The following is a 13,559-nucleotide window of genomic DNA, read 5'->3' on the forward strand; positions in this document are numbered from 1 at the left end:
TGAATACGTACAGTAAAAATCATTAACAGCACTTTCATTTGGTCAATGAATATATGAAAATATAATACCGCCACCCTCCCTGGATGTGTAAATCAAATAGGAAATAAGGGGATAATCCACCCATTTCTGATGACTTGCAATCCTGCTCATCCTCAGTGAATGTAGTAAGTATGTCTTGTGTTTAAAATGGAACGAGCGTTGGCAGTTCAAAAAGGTTACTATAATAAATTTAAGGATGTATGGGGGCCATTTTTAAATTATTCTAATGAATAATTTATACTTTACCCAATTTTAATTCTTACATGTGGATCGGGGGGGTTGGATTTCTATTAATAATATATATGAATGATAAGATATTATATTCATGTGGTATAATTTTTGTTCTATATGGGAGGGGGTGGGGGTTATATCTTTTTGTTGTATGATATGGTAGATTTTCAAGTGATATTGTATTCTAATTGTTTGATATTTACTGTACACTTGTTGTGAATTATAAAATGAATAAAGAATTAAAAAAAAATAAAAAATATGCACATTGAATAAAGCCAAATTGAACCATTTCATTCACCTGCTAAAAATGATTGAAAACTCTTTTCCTTGCTTACCTCGGCTTCGATTCTTTCAAATATCGTTTGAATATGTAACAGTGCATCATTTGCTGCCTTCAGCTGCAACTCCAGCTTCTTTACATTTTTCAAATCTCTATCCTTCTCTCTTTGCTTCCGAACCAGTGCCTCGTGTTGCGCCTGCCTCTGTATGGTAGCGTGGCGCAGGTTGAGGTCAACAGTTGCCCTGTATGGCGTTGTATGAACAAACAAGCAAACATAGTCACACCCCCTCATTCTATAACAGATCACCTACAGTTAAGAGCCATTTGAGTGCTTAAATTTAGAGAACGCTCCCATCCGTCTGCATAAATGTACACTGAAATGAGTAAATGGCAGCCACTATTCTATTATCGTAGTATGCAAATGACTTAACATGTAATTGCAAGGGGAGGGTATGGGTGAGGCAGACATTTTTGTGCTTAGTGTATAGGATACTGTAATTTAAGCATATAAATGTCATGTCTAGATGCTTGAATTTAAGCCAGCCATTAGACCCAGTATAAGTGTGCACTCCTAAATATAAGTATTCTTTCAATGTCCTGTCCCGCATAGGTGGGACTGCAGCAGAGAAGAAGCTTCTGGACTGCCAAAGGCAACATGTTTAAGCTGACTAATGCTGCCAGTACCCAAAGATTAAAAGCTGCATCACAGGGAACGAATGGAAAAAAGTGGGATGCCAGGCAGCAGACCTCTCTTCTGATACTAAACCAGCTTTTTAGGTTCTGTTTTTAAAGATCTGCCAGCAGTCAGCCTGGCCTTTGCAAAACCAGCCAGGGTATGCAGAACTGGCTGGTTGGCAACCCTAGCATGTGCATAAGAGCCATTTTTAAAAAAAACTTCATTTAGGGGAGAGATCGCTCTCAGGGCAGGGGCGAGAGGTGCAGCCACACAGGTCCCCGCACCCACAGGGGCCTTGCAGCCTGGTATGTCATCTCCTTCTCTCCACCCCTGTCCCACTCACTTTCCCATTCCACTTTGAAAAAGGTATTTTGCTCTGCAGAGGATTGCAGGCTACAGTGACTGATATGCGCTGGTGGCCTTTTCGGTGCTGTCCCTCTGCTGCAGTCAGCTGCTCTCTGCTGAAAATTTCTGTTTCCTGGGAAGACTGTGACAGAAGGATAGTGCTGCAGGAAAGGATAAAGGGAGGGAGGGAGAGGGAGAAATGTTTGGTCTGGGGTGGAAGGGAGGGAGAGATGCTGCATCTCTTTCCATCCCATTATTCAGCATCAAATAGGGGGGAGAAGAACAGAAAAGAGAGAGAATAATGTTGGAACATGGGAGGGTGGGGAAAGAGAAGAGAAGAGATGGAATCATGGTGGACAGGAGGGAAGAGAGATGAAATAGGAAGATGCTAGTGGGCAGAAGAAAAAGGACATGGAGATGTCAGACAACGAGAATGGGGTAGGCTACAAGAATGGAGAAAGGGAGAGGGCATTCTGGAAATGATGTTCCAAAGAGTTCAAAAAAGGGGGTGACAAGAAGATGAGTGAGAGGAGAATATTACTGGATATTGCAAGTAGCAATCTTCAGCTACCAAATACTTAAGAATAATAAACAAAGCTTACCTAAAGCCCCTGAATATTTACCTGCCCTGTACCCTGTCCCGGCCTACCACTAGACCAGCAGAGTGGGGGCAGGGTGATGGGACAGGGTACACTATTTGGTTCAGAATTTTTTTTTTCTTGGTTTTTCCTCCTCTACAGGTGGGTGCGCCTTATGGTCAGGTGCATCTTATAGAGGGAAAAATACGGTATGTTATATCTAAAATGGGTCTTTAATAACAATGATTGAAAGACTAACCTTTCACTGAAAGCCATTGCTTCATTCTCTTTGGCCAATAACAGCATCTTTGTTAGTTGGTTAAATTGTTGCTCTTTGTTTTCAAGAAAAGCCTGCTTTCCTTCCAGCTCTCTAGTTATGTCTTCCTTCTCTTCCATCATCTTTTTAATTTTGAATTCTCCTTGTTTGGCGATAGTACTTAACTCTTGGTAATACACATCAAGTTTCCTTATAGTCTTCTGCACCTCTCTGAAGGCAAACAGTAAAAATAAGAGGATATTTTATCTTTAATTTCAAATTCAACACAATTCTAGGGCCTGATAATCAAGAAAGCTGAGCTCCTTGAATTTAAGCTTCTAAATTTGTACTCCATTTTCAAATTTAGGAGCTTAAGAGCAGATACACTAAAGTCAGCTGAGTGGCAAGAGGCTGCTTCGGGGCTTCTCCTGCCGGCTCTGTGCATGTGCGAGAGTCGCTCTCACAGCGAATCAATGGTGGAATCAGATGGGGATGATGATGCACTTCCGCTCAAATCATTTGAATGCACGCTTTTTTTGTGCATCGGCAGCTCTTTTGGAATCGGCCAAAAATCAGATCGAAGCGGACCCATGCAGTCTTACTGACCCTGTTTAGTGCATCTAGCTCTCAGTTTTCCGCTGAAACTTCATCTTAATTTAGGAGCTTAAAAGTTATGCTTCTTTTTTTTTTTTTTTTAAATCTTTATTCATTTTCAAATTGAACAACAAGTGCACAAAAAATACATTATACAAGTAATTCCAATACAGCAATTATGCTTCTGAATTTAGCCCTGACATTCATGTATCTAGATTTATGAGCCTGGGGCTGAAAATCATGGCTAAGCTTATGGGCTCCTTTTACAAAGCTGCGCTAGTGGTTTTAGCGCGTACTAAGTTGCTGTGCAGCTAGACGCTAATGCCAGCATTGAGCTGGCATTAGTTCTAGCTGCGTAGCGTGGGTTTAGCGCACACTTTCGCAGCTTTGTAAAAGGAGCCCTATGTTTTTTTCTGACCTAAATTTGCCTCTTTGCCGCCCATTTTTTATGTTCCTCAACTTAAAAATTCATTGAAATTCTGAGTATGTTTAGGATTCAGCCTAACTCTCAAGGGGGCTGTTTTACTATAGAAACAGGCCTCCACGCAATTGTATTACGGGACTTTATGCTCAATTGCCTATTTCCATATGTTAAACCACGCATTACTGACTTTTTCAGAAATTTTCTCTCAAGCGAGTGGCATGGACGGAGTGGGCTTGGAAGCATAGCTGGCGTGTTGTACTTCCTGCGCATTGATCCTAAATAGGAGACGGTAAGTGGTCCCATGTTAACACTCAGCAGGAACATTAATGCATGACCTGCAATAAAAATTAATGGGAACATCCCCAAAAGATTCCGCACATAATCTAAAATTACCGAACAGTAAATCCTGTGTTAAGCCACAGTTAACTGCAAATTTTGCTTTGGTTTAGTAAAAGGGCTCCAAAGTTAAACGCATAAATCCTCTGAATACTTGGCTCATATTTTATATATAATATTTCACATATTACTCCAGACTCCTATAACTACGTTTACTTTATCCACAAGAACAAAATAACTAATTGGATAATCAGCAAGAAACAGTAGCATTTTCATGTACATTTCTCTGCTTTAGGTACCTATTATTTTGAAATGCTCCATATTAAAATGTACACTATGGCGGCCCACTAGCTCAGTGGCACTGCTCTGTAATGCCATGCATGAGAAATGGATTCCAACCCAAAGCTGACTTCTGCTGCTTCGATGACCAGACCAGGCCTGCGAATGTGGCAAAGACAGTACCAGACATTCTACAATAGTGACAACACTTAGTAGCCAGATTTGCATATGTGGACCTGGAACAAGAAATTTCACTGCCAGAAGATGGCCGAGGGTTGTCTTGAACACTCAAGTGCCTTAGCCCTAATAGAAAAGAACACTGATTGAGTTGGGCACCCAAAGACTATCAATACATACCTACACCTATATATACTGGGCAGACTTGCACGGTCTGTGTCCCATATATAGACACTCAGTTGAGGATGGGCTGGGGAGGGCTTCGATGGCTGGAATGGTTTAGATGGGCTGGAGTGAGTTTTTGATGGAGATTCCAGTAGATAGAACTTAAGCACACTATCGGTCAGGGCTCTGGGTATTTGGGCCCCAAATATCTAAGAAAATGGACCATTTAAATTAAATGATTAATTTATTGAGCTTGTACGGTTGGGCAGACTGGATGGACCATTTGGGTCTTTATCGGCCATCATTTACTATGTTATATGGTTTCACCTCTTCAAACATGTGAAAAGAATTGGATGTGTGTCATTACATGTGCCTTGAGCATGAAAATTCACAGAAAAATGCCACCTATGTGTGCTGTCTTTGCTCAGAACAGTGTGGGAGAGTCAGATGGCTGTGGCAGCTCTGGGGGATCCTTGTAAAAGCCATTCAGCGAAACACGTTGGATCCAGCCCTCCCGGGTCGTATTTTTTTTTTTTTTAAATGAAGAAAAAACTCCCAAGTCATTTTGCACATTTATGATTAAGGATGATTAGACTCAATCTTTATCTTAAATCTTAAAGAATGATAATAGATATTTGGTTAAATAAATGAAAGGCCAGTGACGAAGGACCAACGGCAACAAGAGGGTATCCGTTGAAAATCAGGGGTGGGAAATTTCATGGCGACACCAGAAAATATTTCTTCACCGAAAGGGTGGTTGATTGCTGGAATAATCTCCCACAACAGGTAATTGAGGCAAGCAGCGTGCCAGATTTTAAGAAAAGATGGGATTGGCATGTGGGATCTCTTCATGGAGGTAGTTAGGGGGTGGGCCATTAGCGTGGGCAGACTAGATGGGCTGTGGCCCTTTTCTGCCGTCATGTTCTATGTTTCTATGAATTAACACACATGCCTCACCGCCGTAAAGTGATTTTTGAGTGGTGGAGGTGGTGTAACTGAGGCCTGTTAGAGATTATTATTTCTTATATTGAAATAAGCTGATGTAATGAATACATACATAAACTCAGAGTGGTTACTGTTGATACCTATGTTTTTTTAAGTTGGCCATGTGAGTGCTATGTTGCGTACACATGGGAAGAGAATAGGAAGGGTGTGGGTGCGTCTCCAATTTACATGTATTACTTATAGAATACTATAAATTATGTTCTTTGCATGGTGCTCTCAGGTGAACCTATTTACACATGCCATTAAACTGGCAGAAACCGGTCAGGCCAAAACTGATGCATGCCAACTTGGGTTTACAACTAGTACTCTATCATGGCATCTTGGCACACAGCTGCTGTAAGAGAATTGGAGCTCAGCACATGGCATCGGTGGGCCTGACTGGGGGCATCAAGAATTGCTCCATAACTGCTTTTTAAACTGATATTTTAAGTTAGCAAAAAGCTGCCCATGACTCTTCCGGAAGTTTAAAAACAAAACCTCCAAGGTCTGAATCTATTTTATCTTTTTTTTTTTTAATGGGATAATTGTCAGAGTAAGAATTTTTAGATGTATATGTGTATATATATCAATTTAAGTATTGCTTACATTCATAATAACTTGGTAATGCCAAATCTATCTGGCAGACTAAGATCTATTTTCCAAAAAATGCTCTAAATACCTCATCTACTATCATTTATCAACATTCCAGTTGTATGGTTTAGTCAGAATTTAAGTAATTGATGTAATAGTATAATTTGGTTTAGTTGGGTTCCGTACAAGAGACTTGAACATGCAAACAATTTTCATTTTCCTATACTGATACCATTGAAGCCTGACTAATAAATAGCTCCATAATTCAGTGAAAATTAAAGTGGCATCTCCAAGAATGTCTGGTTTAACAAATAATTTGTCACCATTCCTCCGGAACTCATGTCTTTGCAATCAGGTCCTATTTATGTATAAGTTTCAAGTTTCAAGTTTATTATCTTTTAATATACCGACCATCAACAGGTATCTGGCCGGTTCACAGTAAAATTATAAAAAGAGAAAAGAGTCATAAATATAAAGAGAAGATGGGTGAACATCCAAAACATAACTTGACTGACATGAAAGTGAGGATAAGAGGGAAAGGAGGGGGAAAGTTACATGTTTTGGAGCTTAGGTCCTCATTTTACAAGGAGCCTCATGCCAGCTGGCATATCCAATGCAGGGCTATGGCACGGAATATCCTGCTATCGTTTCTGTGGTTAAGCACAACCATCAAGTATGTTTCTCATATCTGTACCCTTCTCCTCTACTGCCAACTCCAGGCTGCGTTTCCTCTCTCTTGCTGCACCTTATGCCTGAGGTCAAACGTCAAGCTCTGTCTCTAGTAGTATTCAAATCTTGGCTAAAAACCTACTTTTTCGAGATTGCTTTTAACTCCTAACTCCCACTCGCTTGTAAAGCCCCCTGCCTGTTTTATCATTCCCTCTATGAGAAACTCCCTGACCCCCTACTTATCCTGTTTGTATGCTTGATTAGATTGTAAGCTCTAGTGGGCAGGGACTGTCTCTTGAATGTTTAATGTTCAGCACTGCATACATCTAGTAGCACTATAGAAATGATAAGTGGTAGCAATTGTAATATTCAGCATTTAACCACCTAAGCGACGTTGCATAAAGATAAGAATTTTATGCAATTTGATTTGGCCGCTTAACGTAGGGATCCTTTTAGTAGGAATTCTTTTACTAAACTGCGTTAGGTACCATCATGTACTTAACACAGCCAAAACATGGAGTACTGGGGGATGCGCACAGGTCATGGACGGAAAGTGGGCATTCCTGTGCTAACCAGTTAACACATCTACATTGCCAAGAGCTAACTGGTTAGTGCATGGATACCGTGAGAGCCCTTAACACCTACAAAATGGGTGGTGATAAGAGCTCACTTGGTAATTTTAAAAATGGTTTTGTTGCTAAGGCTAACATTAGTTCTTGGTCATTAATGCAAAAAAAAAACCCAAAAAAACCCCAACAATTTTTATAGCTGTGGTAAAAATGGCCTTAGTGTGCGTGCTAAGGTCACTTTTTACCGCAGCTTATTAAAAGGACCCCTTAGGTGGTTAAGTGTTGAATATCACGGCCAGGACGAAGGAAGTCATCTTGCCACTGTTTCGTGCAATGGTGCGCCCGCATCTGGAGTACTGTGTTCAGTACTGGTCGCCATACCTCAAGAAGGACATGGCAGTACTTGAGGAAGTCCAGAGAAGAGCGACTAAACTGATAAAGGGTATGGAAAACTTCTCATATGCTGACAGGTTGAAAAAGCTGGGGCTATTCTCCCTGGAAAAGCGGAGACTTAGAGGAGACATGATAGAAACCTTCAAAATCCTGAAGGGCATAGAAAAGATAAACAGGGACAGATTCTTCACACTGTGGGGAACCACAAGTACAAGGGGGCACTCGGAGAAATTAAAAGGGGGCAGGTTTAGAACAAATGCTAGGAAGTTCTTTTTCACCCAGAGGGTGGTGGACACATGGAACGCGCTTCCAGAGGCCGTGATAGGCCAGAGCACGTTACAGGGCTTCAAAGAAGATTTGGATAGGTTCCTAGAGGATAAGGGGATTGAGGGGTACAGATAGGAGTTGAGGTAGGTTATAGGAATAGTCAGGGACCATTGCACAGGTGATGAGCCTGGAGGGCCGCCGCGGGAGCAGACCGCTGGGCAGGATGGACCTCTGGTCTGACCCAGCGGAGGCAAATTCTTATGTTCTTATCAGTACTTAACCGCATAAGTGCTAACTCTGCCCACAAAAGAGCCAACTTTCAGTTTAGTGGTCTGTGGTGATATTCAGCAGCACCAACTGGCTTACGTGCCACAGAATATCAGTGGCTAGCCCCAAACACACAATTCTAACTGGCCAGGAGCTGTTTCTGGCTGGTTAAATCAATTTAAATAGCAATCCCTAAATACATTTGTAAATAATGAAAATTGCTATATATAATCATCATAATTATTGTTTTTATATCAACTATTGTTGATTGTTTTAATTTTTTAAAAATTTATTAAACCTAACATTTATTTCTAATTAATTGAGGGGAGCCTTTTAAATGCTACAGCTCAGGGGCCACCATATGCTTAAATCCAGCCCTGCTTGCAGTATAAATTATCCTTAAAAGACACCAAAATATAAGTAGAGCGTGCCCTAGGACATTGCAGGAAAGTTAACTCCCAAAAATATCTAAACCTCAAATCTAAATTTTTAAGATAAGGAGCACCCTCAGCTGAGTTTGAAAGCTTTAAAGAGCGACCCAAAGAGCAGCTCTAGTGCTTAGAATAGCAAAGCCAGCAAACACTGAGTAGAGATTACCACTCACTGCCAGCCGCACACCATCATCTGGGTGTTCCTGTGTGCTATAAAGTGCAAGTCAAGTGCAAACAATGTGCCTTGCCTTTCTGGAATCACTCTGACCTACAGCTGAGTTGGCCTGTTCGGTTCCCTGCTAAGTCGAGCCGTGTTGAAAGAGGACTGTGCCTTAACTTTGGTCTTTGATCCCCCCCCAAAAAAGCTGGACTCTCCTTGCTACTATTTGACTACAGTACCTTTATTCAGCTAAGTAACTGGAGGGACAAGTGCTGTTCAGGTCAGTGGGTTAGGCATTCGGGGCATTGCAGGACAGTGAACTTTTTGTCTTCCACTTTTATATATATTTATGTATTGCACATTGTTTGCACTTGACTTGCACTTTAAAGCACACAGGAGCACCCAGATGATGGTGTGCGGCTGGCAGTGAGTGGTAATCTCTGCTCAGTGTTTGATGGCTTTGCTATTTTAAGCACTAGAACTGCTCTTTGAGTCGCTCTTTAAAGCTTTCAAACTCACGCTGAGGGTGCTCCTTATCTTAAAAATTTAGATTTGAGGTTTATATATTTTTAGTGGAGTCTAGGGAGTTAACTTTCCTGCAAACTGTCCTAGGGCACGCCCAATTTATATTTTAGTGTCTTTTAAGGACATTTTGCTTGGGGTTTTTGCTGCAGTATAAATTATGCATTTCACAGTGTGACAACGTAACTCTGGAAACAGTAGTTTGTGTTCTGTGCTATTCTTCTGGCTGTAATATTCTCTACAAATGATATTAGAGGGGAGAAGGTCATTAATTTAATGAGCAACAGCTTGTCCAATTTCAAAATAACCAGAAGAATTCCCAAAGAATAACACAATCACGAGCTTTAGGGTCCCTGTTACCACACTGCAGAATTTCATCAACTAAACGGAAACCGTACACTGTTCTGCGGTTTATCTTCTCCATGTCTTTTGCAACCTGGGCAGGAATATTATGGAGCTGGACCAGTTCATCCTAATGATAAAAAAAACCCAAAACATAAATATGTTAGCTTCCGAGACTCTTAATTCATGTGACTTTAGAGAAACAGGCCTGGCTATCAATCTGAGCAGTGACTTGGACCAAAACTTAACATACTTTACAGTAAGGGGAGGACAAATCTGACATTTATTTTCACATGTCCATATGTAAATAATTATAAGGATATTGCTTAGAAAATATTTTATGGAAATTTTAAAACTGGAAATATCTGAGTCAATTGTTTTTCAGAAGGTTATGTACCTGCCATCATCACTAACAATCCTCCTCTTTTACTAAGGTACACTAGGCGCGCGCCCTCACAAAAGGACCCCAATGTCAACTAGAGAAGCGCTGGATGTAGCCCCAGCATTAGCAGCTGGGGAACTCACTGCCTTCCTAGAGGACTCTCAAGATATGGGGCTCCTTTTACGAAGGTGCGCTAGCGTTTTGAGCGCGCTAGCTAAAAAACTACCGCCTTCTCAAGAGGAGGTGGTAGCGGCTAGCGCGCGTGCTATTCCGCGCGTTAAAGGAGCCCGTAATTTCCACTTGTTCAGCTTTGTTGGTAACTCTCTTGTCAGAAAGAGATAAATTGCTAGTTTTAAAGAATTAATTTAAATATAAAAAGTTGTTTTTTGTGGGCAGCCAATTCAAATTTTTCCAGATGTAACGAGAGCCAGTCAGGAATGTAGGAAACAGTTCTAGGCCCTGAAATCCAGGGTTTTGGCTATCAGAGCAACTTTTTTTTCCTGAGTTTTCCCTGTAGCTGTATTTTAAGTTATCAGGGTAAACAATTTATATTTTTTGATCATTCTCATTGGGAAAATTTCTATTGGAACATGAAAAGAAGGGTAATTAAAACAGAAAATGCATCTCAATATTTATAGTTAGGATGCTAACTGGATTTCCATCAGGAATTATTGACTTTTTAGTTTATCCTCGCAAATCTCTCCTTGAAGTGGACTTTAGAATTAGTTTCTTTCTATCTGTAATATTTCTTCTAAAAAATGTTTCACCAATGTTATTCTTTTCTTGTATATCTACTTGATATGTATAATTGAAATTATTAAAAAAATATATAAAAATAGATACAAAGAAAGATTGTTTCTTCTGAATTACTCAGAAAAGAGAGTGCCTTTTGCCTTCTGAGATTTGTACACAGTATGGGGTTCTTTAATTAAACTGTGGTAAGCACTTGCATGCACTTACTGTACATTCAACAAGCTTTCCGTGGGCCATGCACTGCCGTCTTGCAGTAAATTTGAAAATCTGTGCAAGTACTCCACGTGCTAAAAATATTTTTCTTAATTTTCTCTAAGGGGGTGTGTTTGGGGGGTACAGAATGGGTGTGACAGCGCTAATCAGCATGTGAAGCATTGTCGCACGCTAATTGATTAGCACGGGGTTAGCGTGTGGGCCCTTACCGCCTATAAAATAGGTGTCGGAAGGAGCTCATCTGGCAACTTTTTTTTAATAGCCGTGTGCCAATGGCAAAATTAGCGCATGGTCATTAATTGAGAAAATGGAAAGGTCAGTCATTTTCTGGCCCCAGCACAAGTAGCCATAGTGCCTGGGAAAGACATGCCCAAGCACTGGGGAACGGAACCGGCGGGAGGTCTCGGCGCGAGTGGGCAGCCTCCTTCTGCAGACAGCCGCGCGCCACGAAAGCCACCCCGCGGTGGCTCTCGTCCTTCCTCCACGTGGTTCCGAGCTCCCCCTCCCCTCTGGGTCTGCTCTTGAGGGGACGTAGGGTCTGTGACGCGCGAGCCCGCTCCATATGAACTGTTCCTGGCGCGTCATACAAGAGACCCTGCGAGCACCCCTAGCCTTTGGGGTTTTTTTTAAAGGAGAAATAGCAATAGTGGTAAAGGGGATGGAACTCCTCTCGTATGAAGAAAGACTAAAACGGTTATGGCTCTTCAGCTTGGAAAAGAGACAGCTGCGGGGAGATATGATTGAAGTTTACAAAATCCTGAGTGGAGTAGAACGGGTACAAGCGGATCGATTTTTCACTCCGTCAAAAATGACAAAGGCTAGGGGACACTCGATGAAGTTACAGGGAAATACTCAAAACCAGAGGTAAGAGTGGATAGCGTAGCTGGTTTTAAGAAGGGTTTGGACAATTTCCTGGAGGAAAAGTCCATAGTCTGTTATTGAAAAAGACATGGGGGAAGCCACTGCTTGCCCTGGATCGGCAGCATGGAATGTGGCCACTCTTTGGGATTCTAGAATCTTGCAACACTTTGGGGATTCCGCATGGAATGTTGGTACTCTTTGGGATTCTAGAATCTTGTTACTCTTTGGGGATTCTGCATGGAATGTTGTTACTGAGATAATGGAATGTTGCTACTCTTTGGGCTTTTGCCAGGTACTAGTGACCTGGATTGGCCACCGTGAGAACGGGCTACTGGGCTTGATGGACCATTGGTCTGACCCAGTAAGGCTAGTCTTATGTTCTTATGATTCTAACAGTTTGCCTTAATATAGAAATACTTCTCCAGGCAGAATGCCAGCAGTACTTGGAAAATGGAAAGCTAAATCTTCTGAAAACCCCATTACATGCTATATCAATTCAACCTGGCATCTGGATCAGTTCTTGAGAAAATATTAAGTCATGGGATTTTCAAATAATTTTTTTTAAATTGGTAAACTATGATAGTCACATTAGGCTCAATAGCCCCAGATTTGCTTTGATCTCTTTGAGATATCTTTGTGTTCTGTCTCTGGACATATAAATTGGGTTGGTGGTAGATTGCATCATCACTTAAGTATTTTAGGGCAAAATTGCAAGAGTAATTCAGTCAAGAGGGAGACCTATCAAGAATGTGTGTAAATGAGCAGAATACCAACTTCTATGCACATATGCGCGTACACATACGCACGTAAATGCCAATATTTTGGCTAGATAGTATCCCCTAAATTCTCTGTGCTCAAAATTGTGTGCGCAAATTTGGATGTGTGCTAAATATTTCCGCACAATTTGAGTAATGAGGCAATTAGCGCCAATAATTGGGAACTAATCATCAATTACTGGTGCTAACTGGTGATAATGTGAATTTATGTGTGCATCTTACTAGACGCTATTCTATAATATGTGAGCGTAAATTTCTCAGTGTACAACTGAAAAGGGGGTGTAGCCATGGGAAGGGCCTGGGTAAGTATTTAAATCTACTGTATAATCTTGTATGTCCAATTCACTCCATTGTGAATGTTTACTTGTAAACCATTCTGAGCTACTGGGAGGATGGGATAAAAATCTAAATAAATAAAATAAATAAGTCAGAGGCATTCACTAATGAAGCATGCGTTATTACAGAATATGAAACAGCCGTACCTAATTTAGGCGCAAGGATTTGCACCAGGTTTCCGTTGAGCAACTCTTGGAGACCTTTGCCACAGCTGACAAATGAGCCACAGAGGGGAGGGAGATATGGTGCATGTGTGTGTGTGTTGGGTGGGGGGAGAGTACTGGTAGGCTGCTGGCAGTACTCTTTGGGAAGACATGGAAAGAGAAGGCGGCTAACCCCGTCTAACAGTTAGGCAATGGTCCATGCAGTTGTCATTCGACCACTAGTCATCCTTTATAAAATCATGTCTATTGGCGTTTACACAGACTTAGGCATCCTAGAGGTAGGCAGTGGCACCAGTATAAACTAAACTAAACTAAACTAAACTAAACCTTAGGTTTGTATACCGCACCATCTCCGCGTGCGCAGAGCTCGGCACGGTTTACAGAGGTTGAGAGGAAAGGAACTACAAGGAAAGGATATAGGAGAGGGACTGAGGAGATAGAGGGGGACAGGATACTAGAGCACGGGAGGTGATTAGGTTTTTGAAAAGAGCCAAGTTTT

At 41.3% G+C, this 13,559-nt stretch overlaps 2 protein-coding genes across 4 annotated transcripts in view; one reads left to right on the forward strand and one right to left on the reverse strand.

Moving 5' to 3' along the window:
- Positions 1-3,712, forward strand: part of LOC117366983 — a 28,523-nt gene extending 24,811 nt beyond the window's left edge. The window contains exon 2 of the mRNA XM_033959111.1: positions 3,619-3,712. The gene's annotated coding sequence lies outside the window, so the exon portion shown is untranslated. The remainder of the gene's footprint in view (positions 1-3,618) is intronic.
- CCDC146 (coiled-coil domain containing 146) overlaps positions 1-13,559 on the reverse strand; it is a 190,127-nt gene that overhangs the window by 55,748 nt on the left and 120,820 nt on the right. For all 3 annotated transcript variants that reach the window (XM_033959108.1, XM_033959109.1, XM_033959110.1), the window contains exons 7-9: positions 9,632-9,705; positions 2,409-2,636; positions 606-792 (exon numbers count right to left, since the gene is read on the reverse strand). In XM_033959108.1, coding sequence (XP_033814999.1) covers positions 606-792; positions 2,409-2,636; positions 9,632-9,705 — 489 coding nt within the window. The remainder of the gene's footprint in view (positions 1-605; positions 793-2,408; positions 2,637-9,631; positions 9,706-13,559) is intronic.

Source organism: Geotrypetes seraphini, chromosome 9, assembly GCF_902459505.1.
Source record: "Geotrypetes seraphini chromosome 9, aGeoSer1.1, whole genome shotgun sequence".
In the NCBI taxonomy this organism is placed as follows: domain Eukaryota; kingdom Metazoa; phylum Chordata; class Amphibia; order Gymnophiona; family Dermophiidae; genus Geotrypetes; species Geotrypetes seraphini.